Below are 27,986 nucleotides of genomic sequence, written 5' to 3'. Positions count from 1 at the left end.
TGTCAGTCTCTCTAGGTGTGTCAGTGTCTGGGTGTGTGTCAGTGTCTGGGGGTGTGTGTCAGTCTCTCTAGGTGTGTCAGTGTCTGGGTGTGTGTCAGTGTGTGGGGGGGTGTCAGTCTCTCTAGGTGTGTCAGTGTCTGGGTGTGTGTCAGCGTCTGGGCGTCAGTCAATGTCTCTAGGCGCGTCAGTTCGCCCAGCCCCGGCTCCGCCCCGCCCCGGCGCTAGGCGGCGCTGTAGCGGGCCGGCAGACGGAAGATGGCGGCGGTGGTGGGGAGCCTGGTCCGGCGGCTGCTCCGCTCAGGTGCGGCCTGGTCCCGCGCGTGGGGAGCCGCCCGGGGCCGTTCCCGGCATGCGCTGCCCCCGGCCCCGGCCGGGCCCCGGGGCTGACTCGTGTGTGTCTTTCAGGGCCGCGTCCGGGGCTGTGCGGAGCCGGAGGCCGGGAGCCCGGGGCCGCCCCGCGCAGAGCGATCGGCCACGGCCAGGTGGCGGTGGAGCTGGACAGCAGCGCCGGTGAGGGGCGGCCTGTGTGTGTACCGGGGGGTGTTACAGCGCCTGGGGTGTGTGTGTGTGTGTGTGTACAGTGCCGGTGGGGGGGTACAGTGCGTTGGGCGCTGTGTGTGTGTACATATACAGCATGCTTTGTGTGTGTACGTGTACAGCCTGCTGGTGTGTGTTTGTATGTACAGTGCGCTGGGCTGTGTGTGTACATGTATAGCGTACTGTATGTATACAGCCTGCTGGTGTGTGTTTGTGTGTACAGTGCGCTGGGCTGTGTGTGTACATGTATAGCGTACTGTATGTATACAGCCTGCTGGTGTGTGTTTGTGTGTACAGTGCGCTGGGCTGTGTGTGTATGGCACACCAGGGTGTGTACATGAACGGCACGCTAGGATGTGGGTTTTTACAGATAACGGTTCTCTAGGCTCTCTGTAACAGTGCTGTGCACAATGCCTGCGGTAAAACGCGCTGACAAAGGGCTGGTCCACACTAGCTCTTTAAATCGAATTTAGCAGCGTTAAATCGAATTAAGCGTGCACCCGTCCACACCAGGAAGCCATTTAATTTGACATAGAGGGCTCCTTAGTTCGACTTCGGTACTCCACCTCGACAAGGGGAGTAGCGCTAAATTCGACATGGCTATGTCGAATTAGGCTAGGTGTGGATGCTAATCGATCTTAGTAGTTCCGGGAGCTATCCCACAGTGCAACACTCTGTTGATGCTCTGGACGCCAGTCGGAGCGTGGATGCTCTGACCAGCCACACAGGAAATGCCCCGGGAAAATTTGAATTCCTTTTCCTGTCTGGACAGTTTGAATCCCATTTCCTGGTTGCTCATCGGGGCGAGCTCAGCAGCACCGGCAACGATGCAGAGCTCTCCAGCAGAGGAGTCCAGGCAATCTCAGACTAGAAAGAGGTCCCCAGCATGGACTGACTGGGAAGTCTCGGATCTGATTGCTGTGTGGGGCGATGTGTCTGTGCTTTCGGAGCTGCGCTCCAGCAAACGGAATGCAAAGACCTTCGAGAAGGTCTCCAAAGCCATGAGAGACAGAGGATACAGCCGGGATACAACGCAGTGCCGCGTGAAAGTCAAGGAGCTGAGACAAGGCTACCAGAAACTCAGAGCGGCAAACGGATGCTCCGGAGCCTAGCCCCAGACATGCCGCTTCTACGAGGCACTGCATGCCATTCTCGGTGGGTCTACCACCACTGCCCCACCAGTGTGCGTGGACTCTGAGGATGGGATAGTGTCGACGGACTGTTCCTCGGAGATGTTCGCGGACGGGGAAGATGAGGAGGACGAGGCAGTCGACGGCGCTTTCCCCGACAGCCAGGATCTCTTCCTCACCCTCACTGAGATCCCCTACCAACCCTCCCCAGCCGTTACCACGGACCCTGAATCGGGAGAAGGATCAGTCGGTAAGTGCTTTAAACAAGTTAACATTTATTTATTAAAAGCAGCTAAGACCAACGAGTTAACATTTTTTTAGTAACTAAACAGGGAGAGACATTAGGAGAACAGAAGGTCTACATACAGGGGGATGGAACTTTTATCTTCATAAGAGATCTCCAGGAAACTCTCCTGGAGGTAATCTGAAAGTCTATGCAGGAGGTTCCTTGGCAGAGCTAGCTTATCGTGTGCCCCGAGGTAGCACACTTTGCCGTGCCATGCTATAAGCTGGAACTCCGGGACCATTGCCCTCACAAGCATGGCAGAGTAGGCCCCTGGGTTGTGGTGGCTTTCTTCAAGCATGCGCGCTCTCTCTGCCCGTGAGACTCTCCTCAGGGTGATCTCTCTCGCACACTCCTGCATGAAATTAGAGTAATTGGGGTACTATTAGTAATGGGAGCGCTTAACTGTTCCTTTGCATAACAAGAAGCCTCACTTAACAGCCATGTGCTGCAGTCTACAGAGCGGCAGCATACAGGGATCTTTCCCAGTGAACAGTCGCGAGGGGGTGCAACAGGGGCCGAGTTTATGCTTTCAGGATTGCCTGCATCAAGAGGACAGAGCTGAACATTCACTTCTATGAATCCAAAAGTGTTTGGCTTACCATGCCTTGCTGCTACACGAATTCTTCTTTCCTGCAAAGGTTCTCTGATCTGCAGCCCAATACCCCAGGCAATGAAAGCGCATTCAGAGAACTCGAACTTTCCATTAGTGAGTGCGCATGAGACAGGTGCTGTGCATACTCTTGTTCACAGACACCGAGTAGACTATGTTTCTTTGTTTAAAAAATGTATCATTGTAAGAAATTCACTACCTTTTTGACATCACACAGGTGCAACTGTATCACGACCTGATCCACCATGCCCCTCACAGTTGATGGCGCAAACTAGAAGGCGTAAGAAAAAGACAAGGGACGAGATGTTTGCTGAACTTATGGGCTGCTCCAGAGCCGAGGCGGACCAGCAGAGCCAGTGGAGGGAGAACCTCACTCAGCAGCACTGCTCACTCTGCGAACGGGAGGACAGGTGGCGTCAGGAGGACCAGCAGGCGACTCAAACGCTGCTTGGACTAATGAGGGAGCAAACGGACACGCTCAGGCGCCTTGTCGATGTTCTGCAGGACCGCAGGCAGGAAGACAGAGCCCCCCTGCACTGTATCTGCAACCCCCCCCCGCCTCAAACTCCAATCCCCCCCTCATCAAAAATAACAAGAAGGAGGGTCACCAGGGGCCGTGAAAACTGTCACTGCACCACAGGACAGTGTTAAATTACCCAAAAGCTATCAGTCACTACATTTTGAAAAGTCCTTCCCTTACTGTGTTGTTGATTATTAAAAGTAGTTTTCTGTTACTTACTTTTTCCGTCATGGTTTTTTACACAACGCTGTGTTAGATGTCTTGGGTGGGTCGTTGGGTGGTTGAGGGGGTAGTGTAATGCATAGGACAGTCACCTTTAGCAGGGTACAGAGACGGGGGCTGGATCAGCAGCATGTCACACACACAGTGCAGTCAGTAGGCGGTTAGCTGGTATGGGAGGTGGTTTGCAGGTTTTCTGTCGTTGGGGGTGGTACGTGCCTTTGTCGCGGGGGCGGGGGGTTACAGATGTCATGCAACGGTCCCTGTAATGGACCGCAGAGCCACGCAGCAGAGGAATCTGTATCCGTCCTCCCCCGCAACAAGGCCACATAGCCCCCGCACACAGAGTCCAAAAAAGGAGGGATGGCAGGATCTGTTGAAACAACCAGTCCGGCACTGCTGACCGGTCTGGGAGCGGGAGCATGTCAAACCTCGACTTTAGAGGCGGTCTTTACATGACCACACACCCTACCCAGCACAGTGTGCGTCCCAGTTTCAACCCTTTAACGCAAAGTCATCAATAAAGACACCGTTGTAAAGCTACAGTGGAGCACGTACTTTAATTTTTAAATGTGTGTTAGAAGTTGGGGAAGCGGGGTGGACGGGGTATGTAACTGCAGAGGCTAGTCAACAGTAACTTGGTAAAGAAACGGGCAGGTTCAGCTTCTCTGTGAAGAAACTGAACAGTCACAGTTCACGCTGCTCGCTGGTACTTGAAGACTTCCTTGTCGCTGTGCAAGGTGCCTGCATAGGGCGTGACGAGCCAGGGCATTAGCGGGTAGGCTGGGTCCCCTAAGATCAGTATGGGCATCTGCACATCCCAAGCATTATTTTGTGGTCCGGGAAGAAACTACCTTCCTGCAGGCGTCTAAGCAGACCAGAGTTCCTGAAAACACGCGCGTCATGAACTTTGCCTGGCCACCCGACGTTGATGTTGGTAAAACGTCCCCCATGGTCCACCACTGCTCGCAGCACCATTGAAAATTAGCCAAATTTCTCAGCAGCTGACTGCGGAAGAGGTGGACGATAAGTTGCGAGGAGCTGACAGCGGCCACAACTGCAGCGGGATCCGTGCTCGCAGTGCTGTGGCGCCCGCGCTGTCACTGAGAAGAAAAGTGCACGAACAGATTGCCAGCTGGTGCTTTCAGGGAGGGATGCTGGGCGTGATTGACGGTTCAATGATGACAGTTACCCAAAACCACCCTCCACACAATTTCCCCCCCCCAGCATGCATTGGTGGGAAATCCCAGCATTCCAATGGGCGGCGGGGAGTGCGGGAACTGTGGGATAGCTTCCCACAGTGCACCGCTTCAAAAGTCGACGCTTCGCCCGTTAATGTGGACTCACACTGTCGAATTAGTGTATTTATTGTGGATACACAACTTCGACTTCATTAGGTCGATTCCAGAAATTCGAATTAAGATGAATCGAAATAGTCTTGTAGTGTAGACGTACCCTTGGTAATGGATCCAGAAAAGCTGCTGTGATTGTTTTAACATGCATGTAACTTGTCTCCTGCAGTGACTTAGGCCTATGGGCTTCTGCATGTACACGCATTTGGATGAAGGAATAGGCCTTAAGCCCTACCACAGTTTGCCATGCTGATCTTCACAGGCACACCTCAAATAATCTATGTCAGGGGTCAGCAACCTTTCAGAAGTGGTGTGCCGAGTCTTCATTTATTCACTTTAATTTAAGGTTTTGCGTGCCGGTAATACGTTTTAATGTTTTTTAGAAGGTCTCGCTCTATAAGTCTATATATTATATAAGTAAACTATTGTTGTTTTGTAAAATAAGGTTTTCAGAATGTTTAAGAAGCTTCATTTTAAATTAAATTAAAATGTTGATCTTATGCCGCTGGCCCACTCAGCCCACTGCTGGTCTGGGGTTCTGTTCACCTAGACCGGCTGTGGGCTGAGCGGGGCCTGCGGCCAGGACCCCAGACTAGCAGTGGACTGAGTGGCTCAACCCACTGCCGCTCAGGGTTCCATCCGCCGGCTCCTGCCAGCCGGGATCCCGGCTGCTGGACCCGCTCAGCCCGCTGCCAGTCTGGGGTGCCGGCCCTGCCCACATACAGTGGGTACCTACCTTCTCCCTGGTTCTGGCCCATTCTCTTCATCTCTCTGCACTGAGCTGAGGGTAGGAGTGCATTGAGCACAGGGCTGGGGGTAAGGGTCTGGCCAGGAGCTAGAATGATGGAGGGGGCTCAGGGTTGGGGCAGGAGGTTTAGGTGTGGGGCACTTACCTGGGCAGCTCCCATTTGGTGTGAGGGGTGTAGGTGGGAATGGGTGGGGGGTGGGGGTGCAGGAGCTCCCATTTGGTGCTCAGGATGGGGGGTGGGAATGGGGGGGGCATGGGGTGGGGGGCTGGGTATGTGGCGGGGGTGCAAGAGTCAGGGCAGAGGGCTGGGGGCATGTGAGGGGGGTGCAGGTGTCGGGCGGGGGGGGATGGGTATGTGTGGGGGTGCCAGAGTCAGGGCTGGGGTTGTGGGGGGGTGGTGAAGGAGTCAAGCAGAGGGTTAGGTGTGTATGAGGGGGGTACAGGGCTAAGGGCAGAGTCCTGGGGTGTGTGCGGGGCTCAGGGCATGGGCATGGAGGGTGTGCCGGGCTCAGGGCAGAGGGCTGGGTGTGTGTGAGGATGGGGTCAGGGCTCAGGGCAGAGGGCTGGGCTGTGTGTGAGGGGGGATTAGGGCAGGGGGCTGGAGGGGATATGCCTCTATTCCACCACCACCCTTTCCCCAAGGCCCTGACCCTGCTTCTTCTCTGCCTTCCCGGGAAACAGCAAGCGGTGACTCTGCTCCTTCCCAAACTCCTCCCTCGCAAGGGCAATCAGCTGATCGAGGGACAGAGAGGCGGAGGAGGGGCAGGAACCCAGCACACCACGGGGAGGGAAGAGGCAGGGGAGCCGGCAGGACCAAGCTTCTGCCCCCGCGGGGCGGGGGAAGCGGAAGGCGGAGAAGAGCGGGCCGGGCCGGGCTGGTCAGGATTTTTAATGGCATGCATTTTTAATGGGACTCCAGCAGGCAGCAGCGTGCCATTAAAAATCAGCTCGCGTGCCGTCTTTGGCGCACGTGCCATAGGTTGTCGACCCCTGATCTATACATAAAGTACAGAGTGTGTGTCACTTCTCTATGTGAGCATAGACAGTCCCACTTGGATGCCTGTCAGTGGAACGTGACCACAATCAAGAGAACAATATTTACCAAAAAAATCTAGCCTCTCCACTCCAGCTCCTGTCTAATCTGTCTTAGCCCTCTTTAATACAATCCATACCAGTCTTGGCGATTAAAGGGCCTGATCCTGCTGCCTAGACTGCACTGAAGTCAGTGGGTAGCTGCTAGTGGTACAGGAGGAATGTTGAGTAGGTGTTTTGGAGAAAGCCATTGCTAGCTTTACCTGCTAGAAACAATGGGATGTGCTGTTTACTCCTTTTGATGGTAGCTGCCAGAGCTCGAAACACCCGAGTTCTTGTTAACGTAATTCACATAGAGTTGCATTTTAAGGGGTTCTTCCAGAAGATGGGCAGTCAGGAGAACTGGGTTCTGCCACACTGTGACTGTGGCTTTATATCTTTCTGTGCCTCCGCTCCCCATCTGCAGACAGGGAACAATGTTTCACAGAGTGTTGTGAGGCTAAAATGATATTAGTGGAGTGCACAGATCTTTGCATGGGAGGAGCTAGAGAGATGCCAGATACCCTAACAGGCATGATACGGGTGGAGAAAATCCAGCAGCTTAGTTATGTAAACTGGCATGGCCAGTTACCCATAGACTTTAAGGTCAGAAGGGACCATCGTGATCATCTAGTCTGACCTCCTGCACAATGCAGGCCACAGAACCTCACCTAGCCACTCCTGTAATAGACCCCTAACTTCTGGCTGAGTTACTGCAGTCCTTAAATCATCATTTAAAGACTTTAAGTTACAGAGAATTCACAGCTAGTTTAAACCTGTAAGGAAGGTGCAAACCCCCCAGGGTCTCTGCCAATCTGACCTGGAGGAAGATTCCTACGCTAGCATCCAGGCCTGATCCAGTCTGGTCTCGGGAACATTCAGAGATCTGGAATGTGCTAATTAGCGGCATGGCACACATTGCTACGGTCATCTCCAGTGGGTTCTAATTCGTCTGTTTGCTGTGGTGCAGGGGTAGCTGTGATGAAGATGGAGAACCTTCCTGTGAACAGCCTGAGCTTGGACTTTCTAACAGAGTTTCTAATAAGCCTGGAGAAACTGGAGAACGACCGAGGCTGCAGAGGGGTCATCCTGACATCAGTACGTATTGCACTGAAATGAGGATACTCTTTACAGGGCCAGTCTTGGCTGGCCGGTAGTGCCAGGTGTTGCTATATGCAAGGTGTGACTCGTGCCGGACCCCGGTTTGTTTCTTTGCTTCATGCTTAGCCATATTGCTCTCTAGCAACCAGTTCAGGCGATATCAGAGCATGGCATTGGTAGGCTCTGAAGGCTGTCGCATTGAGCCACCTCTGCCTGAGGGAGGTCATTGCTGCAGGGGCCTTCAAGAATGAAAAGAAATAAAATGGGCTACAAAACAGGCTGATTTGGGAGGGAAATACTCTGTCCTCTTTCTTTTTTAAACTCACCTGGCATTTTCTGGCATCAAATTAGAAATAAACCACAAGCATTGCTAAGTAAAAATAATTATTCCAAAGAAATGAATTTCCCCTTTATTTGTATGTTTCTTTGTTATTTTTCTTGCTGGTAAGATCTCTTGAGTTATCCGTTAAGGTAACTCTTAGGAAATTTGCAAAATAATAAAGATATTTGTGTGCAGAGTTTTGTACACACGTGATCAGGTTAGGTTCTACCAGACCATGTTGCTAACAAGTTGAAAGGTCAGTCGCTACATTTGATGTTTTTCTTACATTATTTTAGGGTGCCCCCAAAATCTTCTCAGCTGGCCTGGATATTATGGAGATGTATGGGAAGAGCACAGAGCACTATGCAGAGTTCTGGAAGGCTGTTCAGGAGATGTGGCTCAGGCTGTACCAATCCAACATGGTGACAATAGCCGCTATCAATGCAAGTCGTCTTTATACCTGACTTCATAGAAGGCTCTCAATTGTCAGTCGCTTGCCTTGGTTTCTTGGTACCGTGGGGGCAGGGACAGGAAAGGCAGTAGGCTTTATGTACGAACACCAGAGTGTGTACAGGGTCTGTGTGTGTGTGTGTGCGTAAAATATACACGTGTATGTTTCACATGCACCTCCACATAGAAATATGCAGGGGTCCCTACTGTTGCAGATTGGTTCTGTTCCTGATTCTCAGATACAGGCATGAATGAATCAGTTACTCCGAGATGGTTTTGTGTATCGCAGTGAGTGGATGGCCATACGTTACACCTCGGAAGTGCTGAGCACTTTCAGCTCCCTCTGGTTCCAGTGGGACTTGCTCAGCACTGCACAGGAAGCCTGAGCTCCTCGGTGCCTCACACGATTGCACATGCAGCTCGCTAGTCGTCTTAGCAGCCTCTTAAAGTGACAGGTCACAACAGGATCTCCTGTAGGCTGCTGGCTCTGATTGAATTCTTTGTTTCTGCTGCACAGACATAGCAAAGAGTGCGCCCAGCCCCAAGAAGCCCTGTCTAAGAACGGGGTTATCGCAGATGCTGTGTGTGCAGGAGGGCTTGATGGCTAGCTGGGGAGGGCACCATGGAAAAAGTGGCTACTCATGGTGTTGTCATGATTTTTTCCCCCATCCTGAGACCCTCCTTTCTTGGAGTCCATGAGTCCAGGGACTGTAGGGACAGGGAAGGCTGGAGCACCATTCTTAGTACTTCTTGCTTTATTGTCCCTGACGCAGCCCGCACTTGCAAATGGCAATTTGGTTGGGAATTCACGCTGCTTGGACTAGCATTAGGTCTGAGCTACTGCTGCCCATCTACTGAGGGACATGGTCAGCAGTGGTATCACACCCGAAGAAGCCATGTTGCCAGGGTGTGGGAGAAGCTAGCAGAGAGCTCCTTAGATCCTGGGTTCTCCCTCCTTTCCAGCTCCCCTTCATCCCCTCACCTCCACCAAAGCCCTCCCACTAGAGGAGACGGTTGCCTAGAAACTCCATCAAATGAGCTCTGATTTGTTTCCTTGCCCCTCTGGCTCCTTGCTAGGGTTTCTCTGCAGGAGGGGAGAAGCCATTCCTATGTTACAGGCGTTGTGGAGGGAAGAGGTGATTGCACTGTGCTGTTACTCCCATAGCAAGGGCAGTTCAGATGTCTACTGACATAAGTTAATATGCAGTAATTGGTTATTGTTTCTTGGCCCAACTGGTAATTCTTGGCCAAGGGAGAAATGCATTCTGAATTTGTATATTTAGACATGCAATTTCTGTGTATTGTTTGGTCACTCGCTTTTATTTTTCCACAAAGTAACTGCTGGCACCTGCCATATCTCTGCGACTAGCAAGTGCTCTTGACTTTCTCTCCGAGGCTGAATGTATGAGGAAAAGAGGTAGTTAGGACTTTTAAAAAGCGACACCATCAGGTCACGTACGGTCTCAAGTGTCGGTTTCCCGAAGGCGTAGGCCAATGGAAATGTTTCCTTGGAGCTTTTAAATATAAATTCCCCTTGGAAAAATATTTTTGGTTTAAAAAAACAAAAGAAAACCCCACCCCACTCCACTGCAGCCTTTGCAACCCAAACAAGGCAGCCGCCTGCTAGAGCTGAGAGTAACACTGACAAGGAACAGAGGTGAAATTGACTAGTTCATTTCCCAGGCTGGGAAAGTTCAAACAGTGAACCGCATAAATGGAGGGGGCGGGGGTTAAAATGGAAAGAATTAAAAAAAATAATAATATATGTCAGGAATTGTTTTAATGCCTTTTTTTACTCTGACCATGTTCCTTTGAAGATTTATAGGGACATGACTTCAAAGCCTTATCCCCAGTGCTGTTCTGAGCATGTCCTGTGTGCAATAGAATGATGTTGTTATGGTGAGAGGAGACTGAGTGTTTTAGAACTGGAAGCACGTTGTGGAGATTTAACTAGACCCAGTCTCTTCCTTTCTGCGCCAGGGGTCCAGTCCGGCAGGGGGCTGTCTGATGGCCATGTGCTGTGACTACAGAATCATGGCGGAGAACCCAAAATACAGCATTGGCCTGAACGAAACGCAGCTGGGTATTGTTGCACCTTTCTGGTAATGTTAACTGTAATCAGACAAGTGTATTTATGTGGGGGGACGGGAGCAGTGCTGCTCTGAAATGTGTATTCAGAGGCACCAGAGTCATGGACTATGGGGGTTGCGCATAGAGTCCCAGCCCCATTGCGCTGGGTGCTGTACATACATGTAACAGAGAGAGGCAGCCCCTGCCTTTTAGAGCTTACAATGAAAGTATAAGGCGAGAGTATGGGTGGCTGCAGATGGGGACTGCAAGGCGACACAGATGATACCAGCCAGTCTGCAAAGCAGCCAGCATGCTTGCCTGACTATTGCTGGGTGGTTTGAAGGCATCCCAGCAGAGGTGAGTTCCAAAGAGGGATTGGAGAGAGGACAGGATGGTTACTTAACATCAGCTCTTTGTTTTGCTGTCTCACTGCTGCTCTTTACACGTTCCCCCACCTGAGAGTTTCCTCTCCTCTCTCCTAGGTTTAAGGATACAATGGTGAACACTATTGGAAACCGAGCTACAGAGCGTTCCCTCGAGCTGGGGCTCTTGTACTCCCCGCCTGAGGCCCACAAAATAGGCCTTGTAGATCAGTTAGTACCAGAGGAGAAGGTACAGAGCACGGCTGCTGCTGTGATGTCACAGTGGTTAGCTATTCCAGGTAAGAGACTTCTGGCCGCAGGAGGCTGCTGCCGTTCTCTGCTCCTGTCAAAGTGCAGTGAGCCCGCGGCCGGAGCGTGCTGGTCACCTGGCATAGCACAGTGAGAGTGATGGAGGGGAATGAGACGCAATCGGAGAGCGAGGCTTAACAGTGCCCAGTTCATCTGCATGTGGTAATGTCAGCAATATTTATCCTAGATTGATTAAAAATGAGGCATAATAGTATTGGACCAGATCCACTAGCAAACCTCTGAGAGTCCCTCTGGCGAGTCCCAGAGGGAAGGTGAACGGCAGAGAGACCCAGGCAATTGGACTATAACGGTTCAGTGCAGCCTCTGGAACCAACTAGAACAGGCCAGGCTGTAAGCACGTATGGGAGAATCCAGTGCCAAATAGCCTGGCATGGCTTGGCTCTAGTGAGCTCAAGGGGCCCAACCCCTGGGCTGCCTTTGGAGAAGTTACCAAGTTCATGGCCAGAGCCAGCTCCCACTGAAATGAGTGGTAAAGCTGCCGTTGGTGAGATCAGGAATGAAGGCAGTGCAATGAGCATATTGGGGTTGAGATGCCACAGATGGCAGGCCGGCCATCTCACCTGGCTAGCGGGGGGTTCAGACACACAGCTGCCACTGCCGTGAGGCCAGTGAGCCACTGCTGGCTAGGACAGTGCGTGGAGGGGGAAGAAATTAGACGCTCGCTCTGTGACTTGGCTCATGTATGAATGGTGGCAATTTTCAGCTCAGCGTGCAACAAGCCTGTGTGAGGGCACATGCTGTCCTACACCCAAAAGCCGTTGTGTGGGATTTAACACAGATCTGAGCATTAGAAACAGAAGGTGCCCAGCCAATGGGAGATGCGCGCTGCGTGTGCCTGCCAGCTGCCACTCAGGGAATGAACTGAGAGAGACAAACCAAGTCTGGGCCTTCCCAGCCCCTCCCCCCTACACGCAAGAGCTGGGTGTAATGTATCATTGGCTCTCACATTCCATTCCCGATTCCTTTGCCTTCTAGAATCTTTGTAATCTGGGACTGACAGGCAGGTGCCCAGGATGCTCCCACACATCCTTCGCTTGGGAGCAGGTCCCCAAGCATCTCTTGGGCCCTCCACTCCCAGGATGGGGAGGGTGTCAGGATGCCCATCAGTCCCTGGCCACTTATCCTAGAGGGGAGCAAGTCACCAGTCCCCTCTTGTCTGGCTTCCTGGAGGCTCCAGTGCAGATCTCGCAATCCCCACACTAGGGCCCTGACCTAATACCAGTCCTTGAAATGCAGGTATATTAACTAGAGTATGTGCTACACAGGGGCCCTGGTGGGTTATCACCTAGAGGAGCCTCCAGTATATGTGTGGGCAGCTGATCTGTTTCTTTCCCAGATTTGCTCTTGCACAAATACCTGGAAAATGAAATGTGTGTTGCACTAATGCACTCTCGTGTGTTGCACCAGTAAAACAAAAGGCAGACCATGCTAGAATGACGGTGCTTGCTCTGTATAATGCTGCTGGCAGAGCTAACTTGCATTTACTGACTTTAACTGAGCAATCAAACCCCTTGAGAACACTTATTTAATTACTGTCTCATAATCGATGTGCATTATAGCAATCGGACACTGGTGCGGCAAAGGAAAACATTTGGTTAGGAGTATTGAGCACAGCACAAGCGAGTAAATTCTGCTCTGGTGACTGCTCTGGTTTTCGGAGCCAGGTTCACTTCTGCACATCGATTTTTACAAGTGCTCCATACAAATAGAAGAGGATTCAGTGGAGAGGAAATGCTGGAAGAATAGTTGCTCTGAGGAAAGCTTTAAAAGCATGTGGGCTCTTAGAGGGAAGGTATGAGGCAGAGCAGGGGAGGGCTGGACAGCTTTGAAAACGGAGGTGGTGGGCTGCCATTCGGATCCTGCTGCAGGATTTGGTTTATGCAACTGGTGGCAGACAAGCTTTTCGTGCTCTCTAACTTTGGTTGGTCTCTTCCCCACTTGAGAGCTTACTCTGCCCTTTGCCGCGTGCCTGAGCCAGAGATTCCCCACTGGAGGGCTCCTTGGCCATGCTCCTGAGGATCTCTCCTGATGGGGATGTGGCTGGTCATGTCGTGGAGAATGTCTGTGGTCTGGGATAGGCTTTAGGAGAGTTTCCAGGCTGTCCTGGAAGTGAGGTGCATGGAGAGTGTCCATAGTGTGGTGGGGATGGACCTCCTTAATACATAATGACATTCTCTGTGTTTGGAACTCAGGGCCGCATCCTCACACAGCTGGTGTAAACTGGTGCAGATTCCTTGAAGTCCATGGAGCAATGCTGAGTGTCACCAGCTGGGAAACTGGCTTTATTGTGCTGTTCTGGGAGCTGATTCAGAGGATGTGCCCCAGGGGATGGGGAGTTAACGTTTGTTCATGGTGGTATCACTTGTGTCTAACAGTGTTGACAAAGGGCATTGATTTTTAAGGCCAGAAGGGACCACTGTGATCTTCTAGTCTGAGCTCCTGTATGGCACAGGCCAGAGAAGTTCACCGGGTTATCCCTTCACTGAGCCCATCACATGTGTTTGACAGAAGCGTCTTCCAGAAAGGAATCCAGTCTGGCTTCAGGGACACCACGAGATGGAGTGTCCACCACTTCCCTTGGGAGGTTGCTGTGGTGGTTAATGACCCTCGCTATTAAAAATGTGTGCCTTGTTTCCAATTTGCCTTTGTCTGGCTTCAGCTTCCAGCTCTTGGTTCTTGGTCTGTCACTTCCTGTTTAGAATCAAGAGTGCGTTAGGACCCAGAATTCTTTTCCCCAGGAAGGTAATTACACCCCGTGGTCCTGCTGACAGGCGGACCTCGGGCTGTAATATACACTGACCCTGCGCGGCCAACATGCTATCTCTCTCTACTCCACAGACCACGCCCGTCAGATCACCAAGTCCATGATGAGGAAGCCGACTGTGGACCGTCTGCTTGCCCACCGCGAATCTGACATTCAGAACTTTGTCAGCTTCATCACGAAAGACTCCATTCAAAAGTCTCTCCAGATGTACATGGAGATGCTAAAGCAGAGGAGAGGCTGAGGAAGCGGCCTGCCCCCACATAAGGTCACTGGCCTGGAAGACTGAAGAGCCATATGCCAACCTCTGAACACCCTGCAATAGCTTTAGATTTTTAAAATGAAATATTTTTCAGTGTAATTGATCCGATTTATCCTGGCTGTTACCTTAGCCTCCTGTTTCTAGCCCTCTCACGCTAGTGCCTTGTCTTATGGTGCCTAATACTGATGCCTTTTTCCTGAAGGGCTGCAGGAAATGTTTGATTGGATGATCCAAATAAATAAATGAGTGGTCAGCCCGTTGCTACTGTGAAACATCATCCGCTGGCATGGCTGGGGCCTCCTGGTGCTCAGATATTTGCCTTCTGAAAAGCGTGAATGTTAAAAATGTGAATTGTCAATAAAATGTCTTGACAGGAGGCCAATTGAGAGAGGGACGCTTTGTTTTCCACGTGGGCTGTCTGTCCCTACTGGGCACTGACTAAACGTTACAGCTCCTCCAGGCTGGAGAGTGTGACTGTAACAGCCAGGCGGCTGCAGGCAAAGGGGTTGTTTCCCTTCACCTGAGGCCACAAGTTACAGTGTTTCCGCATACAGTAATTTTGGATAAGGAAACCCTGGGACCAAGTGCATCCTTCCAGGCAAGTATTGCTTGGAAATCAGGCTGCAGTTGGAATCCAGCCCAGGTTCATAGTAGCTGAAGGTAATTGTGCTCTGATAGATGGAGGGTGCTGCTGAGGGCTGAATGGGCCTGGTAGATTGAACCCTGCTTACAATTGAGCTGCTGCAGAGCCAGGCTGCAATGGGTGGCAGATAGGCCTGCCAGCTGCTTGTGCTGGCTGTCCTGTGGGTAAGGACATCAGGCATCAGGGCTGCCATGCTGGCATCTTTTGCTAACGTGGCATTGACTTAAACCCTGGCTGCACGAGGAGGGCTGGTTCGGCCAATGGTATTGTCCTGAAGGGATGGCAAATGCTAGTGCTGAGGGTCCTTTCGGGCTGATAGTTACAGTTGGTGGGGCTGGGCAGCCAGGCTCCACTGCTGCAGAGGGAGAGGATTCTGAGCAGGCGCTGGTGAGGGCAGCCTGGAGCTTCAGTGAGCCTTCAGCGTCACCTCCACGGGGAAATGGTCGCTGACAGCCAGGGCCTGCATGGGAACAGCAAGTGGGGACACAGTGTAACAGCTCTGCCAGCTTAGATCCACCTGGTTACCCGCGGCATGTCGCCTTCCCAGGGGCCTTTCCCCTGCCCAACCTCGAGACTGGCAACATCCCCAGCTGGGTCTCAGAAAGGGTGAAGATCTCCCTTAGCCTTACAGAGCTAGAACTGTCCCCAAGCTGGAGGTTCCTAGGGGAAGGGCCTGGCACCCCTGACTTTCAAGCTGTATGTTTCTAGGGAGAGAAGAGCTTGTTTAAAGAAGTTTTAAATGCTCTAGTTATTGTTTTCCTTATCTGTGGTGCCCTATATAGTTATGGACTCCTGGCCACTAAAGACACCTACCCAGGAAGGGACATAAAAAATAGTTCTCACCACCTTTGTGACAACTCTCGGATGCTGCTGGGTAGCATGGAGCACACACAGAGGGGGGCGGGGAGCTGTGGTGTACGAAGCTCATCGGTGACCTGTTTGCTTCATCACTTGTGAGTGCTGCAGGCATCCAAAACTCCCAATGATAAAGCCTTTTCCTTGCTGAGTTGCAGACATCCCTGTCATTGTTTCAAAATGTTTTATAAATAAGGATGCTTGGGTCTGGCCAGAAGCCCTGTCTGATCCTTAAGGATGCCCCTAGTATGACTGTCCCAGACAGCCAGGGGGTCTACCCTGGAATGTATCAGGCAGGAAGAGCTTTGCTGTCTGAAGGAATTAAATGTTTGCTCTCTGGGGATCAGTTTCAGCCCACCATACCTCGGCTTGCTCCAGTTTGAAAGCGTGTTGGAAATCATAGACAGCAGCAGACTTGGGCTTGATGCTTTTCTTCAGCTTGGAACCACACACCACAATCCTGGAACATGACAACACAAGACTCAGGGTTAAACCCTGCACTTTCAAGGGGCTTTCATTTCAGATTCAAACACAGCAAGGCAAAGCCCCGACTCGGGATCTGGGGTTAGTATCAGTGGGGCTGAGAGAGAGCTCGGGGCTGGGTTAGTCCTCAGCCCTTCTTTTCCCGGCGACCAAATGCCATCTGCCATTGTCTGTGCCTGGCCTCCGAGAGCGGCTCTCTGCTGAGAAACAAGAGCTAAGACCTAGGCAAAGAAGCTCCCCACCCAAGGCTTTCATGGAGCTCTCCTAGTTCAGCCACAAAAGGGAATGCAGACACAGGCAGCCAGCAAAGGCAGAGTGCCCTGTGATCACTGATCACAACTGCTCTGTGGATCCACCAGACCGAGGATCCCTGCCAGCAGCTGCATTCACTCGCATGTCCTCTGTGTGCTGCACTCATGTTGCCCACACGATAGACCTGCTGGCTGCAGATGACCCTTCTCCCAGCATGCAGGCACACACCCTCCCACACAGCCATTCTCCTGACAGGCCAAAGCCACTCCGCCTGTTCTGAGACTTGTTAACAGCCCACCAGGAAATACAGAGGGAACCCTTGGAAATCTCCCCTGTCTGCAGGTGGGTCTCTGTGCTGGGAGCCAGGGTCTCTCCCTGCAGGGCCAGAAGAACGTTAAGGCCCTAGGGCTGTGCCACGCTTGCCAAGAGAAGCCTGCCCATTGCAATACTCGGAAAGGCGGCGTCTCACCTGTCGTAGGCACAGTCTGACTTCCCAACAGTGGTGTCTGCGCTGTCAGGGATGAGCCACTCGAACACCTCGCTGGTGCGCAGGCGGATGGACCCCCAGTCCCCTTTCTTGACATAGGAGCAGTCGGCATTGAAATCTCCCAGGAACATGATATTCTGTGGAAGGAACAGCGTGAATGGGCTGGGTGTTTGGTGCTGGCAGGCACTGAGACCGGGCATGAGAGAGACCAGCATGTAGGCAATAACGCCATTAGATATTCAGGGCCTGAGCACAGGCTTTGGGCCCTTTGGACTGCGCTGTGAGGACTGAGTGAAAGGTAGAATTTGCATCCCAGGGAAGGGCTGAAATTTCACTGTTTGGTTTTGTCTTGAATTGGGACGAAAAGTCAAAATATCAAAGATTTACATGGAGTGGAAAGTTTTGATTCGGAAAGGTCTAAACCTTTTGTTTTGGGTCAGCTGTTAAAAGGCATGCGCCGAAGCTGTTGCATTGCCTCATGGGAGTTGTAGTTCAGGGGCCTTATACCTCCATTCACCCTCTGGGCCATGTTCCCTGACCAGACTACATCTCCCATGATGGAACACACCATGGATCAGGCAGAGGGGAGACTGTGGTGTATCATGGGAGATGTAATCCGTCCAGCGATCCCATAGGGGAGAATGGGTAATGAGGCACCTGAACTACCACTCCCATGAGGCCCTGTTACAGAGCTGGCAGATACAGTTCACTGACAAACCTCCTCAAAATGAAATGTTTTGATGCCGTTCAACAATTCAAAACCCTGTGCTTCAGGTCAACATGACCCTACATCAGATAGTTCGTTTCCATTTTCCTGCAGGAAAATCAACATTTTTCCATCAACATTTTCCCCGAAGATTTTGCAGAAACTGCATTTTCCATTAAAAAGGCATTTTGCCAGCCACCAACCTCCCAGAGACGTGCTACTGATGCAGGACTAGACACTAGGCACAGAGCTCTGGCACTCTGCCAGCAGAGGCTGTCCATGCAGGAACAGCCTCCTGGAACCAGGGGAGCTTTGAGTCTGTCTATAAACTTCCCGGTCTGTGCCCCACAGAGCCAGGCCTGCAGGAGGTGGTGATGGCACATGGTCTGCATCAGAGAAACGTGGGCGTTTTTGTGGCACTTAGCCACTGTCCCACAGAGCCGGAGACACAGACGGCTATTTACACTGGGGGCGAGTAAGGCTGCTGTCAGTGGAACTATGCCAGCATCACCCTGGAGCTGTCTGGGAGCAGACTCCAGACCATGGAGCATCCCGGCCAGCTCTTCTGGGGATGAGATCTCAGCTGATCGCCTGCACAGCTGGCTCCTTCCTAGCCAGTGTGGTGGCCCAGAGGCAGCAGCCGATAGATGCTGTGGGTTCCACGGGAACTGTATAGTTAATACCAACCCTGCTCTAAGCAAGGGGGAGAGGGAGCTGGGTTCTCTGGCCTGGACGATGCAGGAGCTCAGACTGGATGGTCAGAACGGGCCCTTATGGCTTTAACAGCTGTGAATCTAAAGCCCCTTCATACGTTCACATGGGGCTAGGTTTGCACCCGGATACATCTGCTTACATCAGTCCCCCACTTGTCGATGACATCTAAGTAGACATCGTAGAGGGCGTCGATCTCTGCCACAGCCTCGCTGGGGGGCGTATGCAGGGGCACCAGCACGAACTCCTGCCCCTCTGCCAGAGACACAAGTTACAGAGTCATCACACACATGCACAGAGAGCCAGCTCGCACACATGCAAAGCTCTCACAGGCACACACAGTCATCACACACACCGCCATCTCATGCTCACACACACCCAGCCATCGCACACATGCACACAGAGAGCCATCTTGAACACATGCAGAACTTTCACACACACAGTCATCACATGTGCACACACCCAGCCAGTCATCACACACACACACACACAGCCATTTCACGCACACACAAGTTTCACACAGTCATCACACGTACACTCACTCAGCCATTGCACATATACACACAGAGAGCCATCTCGCACACATGCAGAGCTTTCACAGTCATCTCATGCTCACACACACCCAGCCATCATACACACACACTCAGAGCCATCACACATGTATGCACACACTCAGAGCCATCATACACATGCGTGCGCACACACCTCACACCATAATACACACACACACAGAGCCACCATACACACGCAGTCCTGTCCATCAGCTTCAGCAGCGCTGCCCTGGGGCTCCCTGGCCTAGTGGGGACAAGAGTGCCCCCGCCCAGGGGACATGTTCAGCTCTCTCTCTTCATCTACATAGGGGTGGGAAAACTTTTGGTCCAAGGGCCACATCTGGGTGGGAAAATTACATGCAGGACCATGAATGTAGGGCTGAGGCAGGGGGTTGGGGTGCAGGAAGGGGCTCAGGGCAAGGGGTTGGGGGCTCAGGGCAGAGGGTTGGGGTGCAGGAGGAGTGCGGCAGGGGGCTCAAGGCAGGGGCTTTGGGGACTCAGGGCAGGGTGTTGGGTGCAGGAGGGGTGCGGCAGGGGGGTTGGGGTGCAGGAGGAGTTCGGGGTGCAGGCTCCTGCCTGGTGCCACTTACCTGGAGTGGCTCTGGGGTGGCAGTGGTGCACAGCAGGGCTAAGGCAGGCTCTCTGCCTGCCCTGGCCCTGCGCCGCTCCCGGAAGTGGCCAGCATGTCCAGCAGTGGCTCCTGGGCATGGGGTAGGACAGGCAGCTCCACCATGTGCTGCCCTCGCCTGCGGGTACCACACCCAAAGCTCCCATTGAGCGCGGGTCTCCATTCCTGGCCAATAGGAGCTGTGGGGGGTGGTGCCTGCAGGCAAGGGCAGCACCCGGAGCCCTCTGTCCCTCCCCCTCCGCCCGGGGCTGCAGAGACGTGGTGCCATCCGCTTCCGGGAGCGGTACGGGGCCAGGGTAGGCAGGGAGCCTGCCTTAGACCTGCTGTGCCATGGGGCTGGCAGTCCCACGGGCCAGATTGAAAGCCCTGATGGGCCAGATCCAGTCTATAGGCCATAGTTTGCCCTCCCCTGGTATACATCCATGAGTGTCCTGTCCCCTATTAGCCAACATAGCCAGAGCCCCGTGCCCCACTGGGTGGGTGAGAACGGGGAATCTGGAGGGGAGATCTGAGCATCTCGCGACATCCCCCCTGTGCAGCTCTCACTATGCACATACACCAGATTGTAGCTGAATGTGACTGCAGGGTTCAGTCCCCCGCATACTGTATGAGCCGGTACCCTCACCTGGGGGGAGTGGACCCCCACAACCACATTTCCCAGACCTAGCAGAGTCTCCCTGCCCTCCAGCAGCAGGGTCTGAGCCCAGAGCAGGAGGGCCGGGTCCCTCACTGCTGGAGGCAGTGACCATGCACCCATCCTGAGGCCATGAATCTGTCACCCCCTCAGCGCAGCACATGAGCCAGCACGTGGCTCCTGCATCGCTCAGAGCTACCCCTTCCCAGACATTCACCCTACTCAAGGATGCGGCTCGCCAGCCTGCTCCAGCTCAGTGGGGCTCACGGCTACTCTGAGCCTCTGACTGGTGCCTTGAGCTCCAGGATGGTGCAAACCGGGGGCAGGGCCCTGCGTGGGGCTAGGCAGGGACTTGGCAGGGCTGGGGGTCACTCCCGTCAGCGGGCTCTGCTTACGCGAGTTGGGGGATGAGAATTTCACGATGAAGGGCTCCCGACTGAAGGTGTTGGTTGGGTCTGGGTACTGGTACGTGGCCACTACAGACACCGTCTGCGTCCTGGGGGGAAACAGCAGGGAGGGGAGAGAGTCAGTAAGAGGATGGGAAGGGGGCTCCGGCTGTTCATGCCGAAGGGTTTGGCTTGGTAGGGGCGTCTCACCCCTCAGTCCTAACCCACAGCCCCCTACTGTCCCAGCCCTTGGCTCCCCACCCACAGCTGTGCCAGTGCCCCTCAATCCTGACCCACAGCCCCCTACTGTCCCAGCCCTGGGCTCCCCACCCACAGTTCTACCAGCACCCCTCAATCCTGACCTGCAGCCCTGGGCTCCCCACCAACAGCTCTGCCAGTGCCCCTCAATCCCAGCCTGCTGCACCCTGGTCCCCAGCTATTACAGTGTAGCTCTGCCAGTACATCTCCAGCCTAATGTGTCACCAGAAGGCAGACCTCTCATGCCCAGTGGATCACCTGCTGCTACAGCTCCTCAGTGCTGAGATATTCCTTGTCAACACAGGAGACGTTGGTCCTGAGGCAATGGGCCAGAGCCTCAGCTGGTGTCAGTTGATATAGCTCCACGGCCCTCAGTGGTGCTGCACTTGTCAACATCAGCTGCAGCTCTGGCCCATTGTTCATTAGTTTATTTGTTCAGCTGTTTGAACACAGTGGGGTGGCCTGGGGCAGCAGGATCCCTTTGGTCCATGTCAGAACCAAGCCACCCCATGGTGCTGAGAGCATCCAGCAGCAATGGTTCACTATACATTTTGTTCATTTTCGTCCATGACTCTTTTCTCTGTTATTTGACTCGGGTTTTAACACGCCAGGACTGCTCGGATACAGCCCGATACTGATGTCCTCTAGAGCAGTGATTCTCAACCTGTGGTCTGTGGACTCCTGGAGGTCCACGGACTATGTCTAAGGGGTCCACAAAAGATTTAGCCTGAGACCCAGGTGAATGCCCAAGCTCCTGTGGATGCCCAAGGAGCGACAGAGCTGCTGAGAGCCACATAGGCTGAGGAGCCCAAATACCTTGGAGAAGCCAGGACCACTGCACCTGGACAGCATAGGAAGGAGCTCAGGGGAATTAGTCAATGTGCTGGATGGTGTCAGTGTGTTTCGGATGGATGCCCTTCTGACAAAGTGGTAAATATACTTGGCACTGAGCTGGGACCCGGTGGAGCAGGGAGGGACCGGGTCCCCCTACCTGGCTGCCACCCACCCTGGGTGGTGGCCCACTCCCGACTGGCCATTAGGCCCCACAGGCTTGAAGGAGAGGGCAGATATACTAAATCCGGCCGTTGGGCCACACAGCCCTGAGGGAGGGCACTCATATTGATTTTTGCCCCTTGGCTACACTGTCCCAAGACAAGGGGTGATCGTACAGACTCAGCTGGGTGGAAATAATAAATCTCACCCTGCCCCAAGAGGGGCTGGGAGGTGCTTGTCCCATGACATCCCCCAAGCAAATATCGCCCCGGCAGGAAATGCTGCATGTGGGACATGCTGCCCAACGGACGTGTTTAGAAGCATGGAAATACACAGCTACTGTGATGCAAAGGGCCTTAGCTCTGACCCCCAAATCCCAGCCCTCACTCCCCCCAGACCATGAGATCGCCTTGTGCCCAAACACTATGGGTGTCATTCTTGTTTAAACTAAGATCCCTCTACACCGCGGTGCCAGCTTAAAGGGATCTGAGAGGAGGTGTGAAGGGGCCACTCTGTGTGGGGCCAGGAGCACCACAGACGCTGTGGGTCAGGTTCCCCAGGAGTTGCTGCTGATGTACACAGGGGGAGGCAAGCCAGGCCTGTCTCCAGGCTGGCAGCTGCTGATCCAGCCTCTCCCGTGAGCCCTGTTACCTGTAGATGAAGAGGTACATCTCCATGTAGTTCTCCCGACCCAGGGGCTCGCTGATCTCATAGCTGTACTGATGCTTCGATGCACTGTGGGGGGACACAAAGGAGAACAGCGGTGATGACCTCACAGGCTGGCCTTGGGTCTGAGCCTCCCTCTCCGACAGTGTCAGTGGGGTGCCCCCAATGTACCCAGTGGAAGTGCCAATGGAACCAGGCCCTGGGCGCAGACCTGACAGATAAACACTTCCAGTCCCCCATGAGCCATTCCCCGCTTTACTCTCCCTCTGCTCCCCTTTACCCTGCTCTTTGTGTGGGGTGGAGGAGGGTCCTGGCACTAGGCACTTACTTGGCACTCAGGTCTTCTCCCTACAGGCACCAGCTAATTAGCCAGCCCACAATGCTCCTGCGCCCTGTGCTCGCACCTTTCACAGCTGATCTCCAGCCTGCACTCTTGTGTGGCCCCTCTGTGCGCCCACCAACTGCAGAAGCTGAAGGAGACTCTCTCGCTGTCGGGCCTAGGACACATGGTTACGCGACACTGCTGCTGCGCAGGGCACGCGTCCCTTCCTGACACTGACACAGCCCTATGCACAGATACGTGGCCCCGTCCAGCTGAGGACCTCGTGCTGATAAGGCTGGATTCGGCCTCCCAGACCCTGGAGCATGGAGCCAGCCCCTTTGCCTGGTGGCTGCTCTGTGGCCTCGTTTATCACTGTGACATTGTCTAATTAAAATACGACCATGCAAATCATTGTTGCTACCACTGTTATATAATTGCACCAAATCGTATACAACGTGTGATGTATGGCCAGGAAGCGTTAAGCATCCTTCCGGATAAATGACACAGAGTCAACCATTAGAGACGTGTGAATGGTAATTAGGGCCACTCCATCCTAGATAGGCTAGAACTTTGAAATGCAAACCTCTATTGTTAGAGAAATGGAGGGGATGGAAATTGTATGTGTGTACTTGTATCTTGTAAATGTTAGCCAGGTAAACAGACCGTTCCTGCCTGTCACTATAACTATTGAGTCAGAGATCAAAAGGGAATATTAACATTTAAATGAACTATGAACATAGGATATCACTTTGTTCGTCTCTCTTTCAAATGTATAGCAAATCACCTGAAAATGATGGAAAACGGGCAATTGCCTTACGTTAATCTGTGTGGATAATTACCAGCGATGCTTAGGAAATGGATCCACTTCAAAGTCTGCCTGAGTGCCTATTGTTTGCCTAGGGACTTGAGCTATCACAAGAAGGCCTGAAGCTGTATAAAGATGCCTTGGGTCCCAATCCTTTTTATCTCTGACGTGCATGATGCTTCATGCAGGGGAAGCTTAAGTTGTAAGGCTGAGATCCCAGTCCTAAGCTGGAACACCCTGAATATAAACATTGAACTATAACATATGAACTAATTCTGAAAGAACTCTGCAACTACAAAGCTCACCATCTCTCCTGTGAATTTAATCTCAAGAACTGTACTCATGTCTGTATGTATGGATCTTTTAACCAATACTCTCTTCTTTTTTTAAATACATTTTAGTTTAGTTAATAAGAATTGGCTGTAGCATGTATTTGGGTAAGATCTGAAATATTCATTAACCTGGGAGGTAATGTGTCCAATCCTTTGGCACTGATAGCACTTTCTTATATGATGAATAAGATTTTCATCGTATCTGACTTGGGTTTCTGGGTGGAGGCCTGAGACCGGGTTGCTTTAAGGGAACTGTGCCATTGACTTCTGGGTAACCAGTGAGGTATTATAGAAGCAGTTTTGTGCTAGTTTGGTAAATCTAAGTATTGGAAAATCCCCCAGCTTTGGGGATTGTCTGCCCCATTCTTTGCAGTTCACCCTAATTGAGTGATCTCAGTTGGCTCCCCTGGGACTCTGGTCACAATCACTAATGGGGACTGAGACATGTCCCTGCCACCCACTCCGGAGGTTACCTGTTGAGCTGGTCCAGGAGGTTGGTCACAGCACTGAGATCGGCATCCCGCACCTCCTGCACCAGGGCAATGTCATACCGTGACAGGATCTGTGGGCGGCACAGGGGCAGCTGTCAGCACACAGCTGGGAGCAAACAACAGAGAGGGTTGGAGGGGCAGCTCTGTTCCCTGCCCTGACGTGGACCGGCTGTGGACTGGGTGCAGAGCGCTGGGCTCTGCGGTCAGTGGACACCGGCGCGGTACAATACACAGCCCCAGAGAGGGACGAAGGTGGCTCCAGCGCCATTCGAATTGTACATGTGCAATGGGCCAGCCTCACGGACAGGGCTGGAGCCCCACTGGAGGATGGACGGAGCCCCCCGACTCTGCAACCTGGGGAATCAAGGTAGTAGCAGGCGCCTGTGTCCTGCCTGTTTCACCAGGGCATGGATGTCATCCCCGAGAGGGGGAGCCTGGGGCACAGAGAGGGGCAGGGACTTGCCTGTGGTCACAGAACAGTGAAGAGCCTGGCCTCTTGACGCACAGCCTCAGCATCCCCTCGGAGCCAAGAGACAAGGAGGGGGCACCGTGCAGCAAAACCCAGGTCCCGCTCCAGATCCTGGCCTGGGTCACAGTGGATCCTGTCTCTGCCTGGGCCTGCTCCACATACCAGAGCCCAGCCGCTGTGTAGAAGCGCACAGCACTAGGAGTCCAGGCTCAGATTTGGGCTGGGTTGGGCCCATCTCTGTGGCTTCCCCCAGAGGTGAGCACAGGAATGGTGGTGCATCTCCTCTGGCGTGAAGGACGCTCCCTTTCCAGAGAGGAGGCAACTGAGCCTGCCTGTCATGCTACAGGACTGCAAAGAGCCCTGGGCAGGGTGCAATTGCAGTGCACCCAGCCAGCCCACAGCCCGGCACCTCCTGGCTCAGTGCTATTTGGTTTCCCCGGTGTTCAGAGCCAGGGATGCCTGGCTGGTGGGTCTCTTTGCTCCTAGCAGTACGTGTGTGTGTGTGCTGGGGGGATGGGGGTCAGGGAGGCAGAGGGGCCATGTCTGCAGGCTGTAGGCTGGGTTCAGCACCAGAGAAATGGCCAGGCCAGCTGACCCTGCAACCGCTGAGCTGGCTGGGCTCTGAGCAAGGGTTCTTGGAAAGGCCCATCCCACTGCCAGGCTAGGGTGGTCCTGGCAACCTCCCAGCCATTTCCCAGGATGAGGGGGCCCTGTGACTAGCTGAGTGGCATCTGTCCCAGGGTGAGGGAGGATCAGGGGAGGGGCACACTGGGCTCAGGGAGGTGCCAATGTACCTGGCTGCTGAGCCCTGGCATCCCTGGCCTTTCTTCCCTGCCACTGGCCCCTCCCGAGGGAGACTATAGAGGGGCTGCCAGTATGGGGCCTGGCTCTCCCTGGGGTAACCCCACCACCTGCAGTGAGGTTACCCCAGGGATGGATTTGGCCCAGCCGTTCACAGTTGTTTTCTGCCCACAGCCACTTTAAAGGGCTGGAACCAAGCAAGTTCCTGGGATACAGCTCCCTGCCTGTCTCCAGCAGGAGATCCAGGATCCCAGAGGCCGCTCTGCCTCATCCGCCCTGAATATCCCCCCAGCAGAGCAAGTGTCACCAGTGGAGCCTGCCCGGAGTAACTGGGAGGTCCCCACTGCCCTGCCCTGGCAGCGAGTTACCTAGCATGACGGGGCAGGGACTGTAGGGGCCGCCCACCGCAGCCACTAGCCCGACTAATGTGTTCTCCCAGTCCCAGCCGCTCCTCTGCCAGCTGGGAGCTGGTGAGGGTCCACCCCCCCACCCGAGACCATGCCCTGGGTGAGTGGGGCGTAGGGTGACCAGGCAGTGAGTGTGAAAAACGGGGGTGGGTGTAATAGGCACCTATATAAGAAAAGCTGCGAATATCAGGACTGTTTCTATAAAATTGGGACATCGGGTCATCCTAGGGCAGGGGGAGCTGAGTCCCAAGGCAGCAGGGCGTGGGGGGTGAGTGTGATCAGCCTGGATCCACCCTCGTTCCCCAGCAGAGAGATCATTAGTTCCGTGACCCCCTGAATGAACCCCCAATCCTCTGGACAGTGGATACCGATCCCCTTTCCGTCCTCTGGGACTCCCCTGCTGTCATCCCCGAGACGGGGCCCTTTTAAAACCTTGCAAACACAAACCATCCCTGGCTGCTGCTGAGTTCCTGAGCTGGCCCTAGAGCCAGCACCACCAGTGCCTCAGCCCTTACCCCTGCCAAGCCATAACCCCAGGCAGCCTGGAGCCCGGTGGCCTGTACTACTCACTTTCACGATGATGCCCGCGGTGGTCTCGTCGGACAGCTTGCTGTCTCCAAAGCTCTTGATGTTGAAAGCGCAGATTTTCAGGGTGGTGGCGGTGCACAGCAGGTAGGCCAGGGTCAGCAAGGCCAGCGCTGGCCTCGTGGCCCCCATCCTGCAGGCAGGAAGGGACACAGCGTCTGTAGGGATCAGCAAAGAGGTTAGTGTATTGGCAAGGAGTAGGAAGCCGCCTTGGGGCGCTGGCTGGGCTGGAATGATGGGGGGCCTTGTGATGGGCGTAGCCTGCTGCCAGAGGATGCATGTACCAAACTAAACTGCACCTGTCACAACCCTCTGGGAAGTCAGTCAGTGTCATTATCCCTAATTTGCACATAAGGAAATTAAGGCAAAGAAAGGGGAAGGGACTTGCCCAGTGTCACCCAGTGAATCAGCAACAGAGCTGGGAAAAGAACACAGGAGTCCTGGCTCCCAGTCACCTGTTTTAGCCCCCAGACAACAGTCTCTAAAGCTACCACAGGTATGGGGCAGCCTTTCTGCATGTTCCCTTCATTAACCCTGCATGCCTGTATATCTGAAAATAGCCCAGAGCAAGTGATTGCATTAAACAGCGTTAATGTGAACTTGGACACAGAAGGATGAGAGAAGCTGGGACAGGGAACAAGCTGCTAGTCACCTCTGTTGGTTCTCATGTTGGCTACAGATCCACTAATACTCAAAGCTGGGAACCTTCCCATTTCCTCCCCACTCACACGCATCTTCCCCTTTACTTCCCCAAAAGGGGCAGGGACAGTTGCAATTTCTTCCACATTGTAGCAGGTGTGGCTGGTTCAGGAATTGGAGGATCCCTTACCACTAAGGGGACAGATTTGTATGGTGTCTGCATGTCACAGATTGTTGGACTGTCTGCTATAGGGGTTGCTAAGGTTATATGGCCCTGCATTTGTAGGGTTAATTGCTAAAACAGGGGGTTGACTGCAAAGACAGGGGTGCTCACTCTATAAGTGAAAAAATATACTGCTTTCTCTCCCGACCACTTTGTTTTAGCAAGAAAATTAGTTACAGAAATTTTTAGGGTTAATTTGTGTGTTATATCAATTAAACGTTTTCAAATATTTATACACAGCATACATTCTAATATCCAGTACATTTTTACACATAGTAGAAAGGAAAATAATATAACAATTAAATAAAATATATCCCCTTTGAGTTTATATAAACCCTCTGAGGATAATAAACTTTCACTGCCTGCTTATCCTTGGGAGATACAGGTAGAAACCTTTTGAAAGGTGTTTTTTTTCCGCAGCTTTAACATTTTGCAACATTGTTTAAGGCTTAACTTAAGTCAGTGAGGTTTGCCCAGGATAGAGCAGGAACTGGCGGATCTGTCTCAAGAGACAGGGTTGGTGGACAC

General features: G+C 53.1%; 2 protein-coding genes across 2 annotated transcripts; one reads left to right on the top strand and one right to left on the bottom strand.

The window, feature by feature from the left end:
- Positions 1 to 202: 202 nt before the first annotated feature.
- Positions 203 to 14,507, top strand: ECI1 (enoyl-CoA delta isomerase 1). The gene is made up of 7 exons (XM_044980160.1): positions 203 to 301; positions 406 to 510; positions 7,444 to 7,571; positions 8,193 to 8,339; positions 10,327 to 10,448; positions 10,899 to 11,077; positions 13,947 to 14,507. The coding sequence occupies exons 1-7, from the start codon at positions 256 to 258 to the stop codon at positions 14,111 to 14,113; spliced, it is 894 nt and encodes a 297-aa protein (XP_044836095.1). The 5' UTR covers positions 203 to 255; the 3' UTR covers positions 14,114 to 14,507.
- Positions 14,508 to 15,180: 673 nt separating this feature from the next.
- LOC123344112 (deoxyribonuclease-1-like 2) lies at positions 15,181 to 27,264 on the bottom strand. Its single transcript, XM_044979910.1, has 9 exons — positions 27,249 to 27,264; positions 26,582 to 26,754; positions 24,317 to 24,405; positions 22,370 to 22,453; positions 20,477 to 20,577; positions 18,411 to 18,523; positions 16,834 to 16,988; positions 15,993 to 16,089; positions 15,181 to 15,234 (listed from the first exon to the last, which is right to left on the bottom strand). Exons 1-9 carry the CDS (start codon positions 27,262 to 27,264, stop codon positions 15,181 to 15,183), a joined length of 882 nt encoding a protein of 293 aa, XP_044835845.1.
- Between the last annotated feature and the right edge of the window lie 722 nt (positions 27,265 to 27,986).

This window comes from Mauremys mutica, chromosome 11 (genome assembly GCF_020497125.1).
Source record: "Mauremys mutica isolate MM-2020 ecotype Southern chromosome 11, ASM2049712v1, whole genome shotgun sequence".
NCBI classification, from domain to species: domain Eukaryota; kingdom Metazoa; phylum Chordata; order Testudines; family Geoemydidae; genus Mauremys; species Mauremys mutica.
Note: the sequence above shows the minus strand (reverse complement) of the source record. Positions and strands in the feature narration are given on the sequence as shown.

Coding starts and splice junctions, on each gene's coding strand:
- ECI1 (XM_044980160.1), top strand. CDS start 256: ATGGCGGCGGTGGTGGGGAGCCTGGTCCGGCGGCTGCTCCGCTCAG. Junction 302..405: donor CCGGCGGCTGCTCCGCTCAG/GTGCGGCCTGGT, acceptor TGTGTCTTTCAG/GGCCGCGTCCGGGGCTGTGC. Junction 8,340..10,326: donor TGACAATAGCCGCTATCAAT/GCAAGTCGTCTT, acceptor TTTCTGCGCCAG/GGGTCCAGTCCGGCAGGGGG.
- LOC123344112 (XM_044979910.1), bottom strand. Junction 22,454..24,316: donor CTCCTGGACCAGCTCAACAG/GTAACCTCCGGA, acceptor GTCCCCCCACAG/TGCATCGAAGCATCAGTACA. Junction 20,578..22,369: donor ATGTACCTCTTCATCTACAG/GTAACAGGGCTC, acceptor GTTTCCCCCCAG/GACGCAGACGGTGTCTGTAG.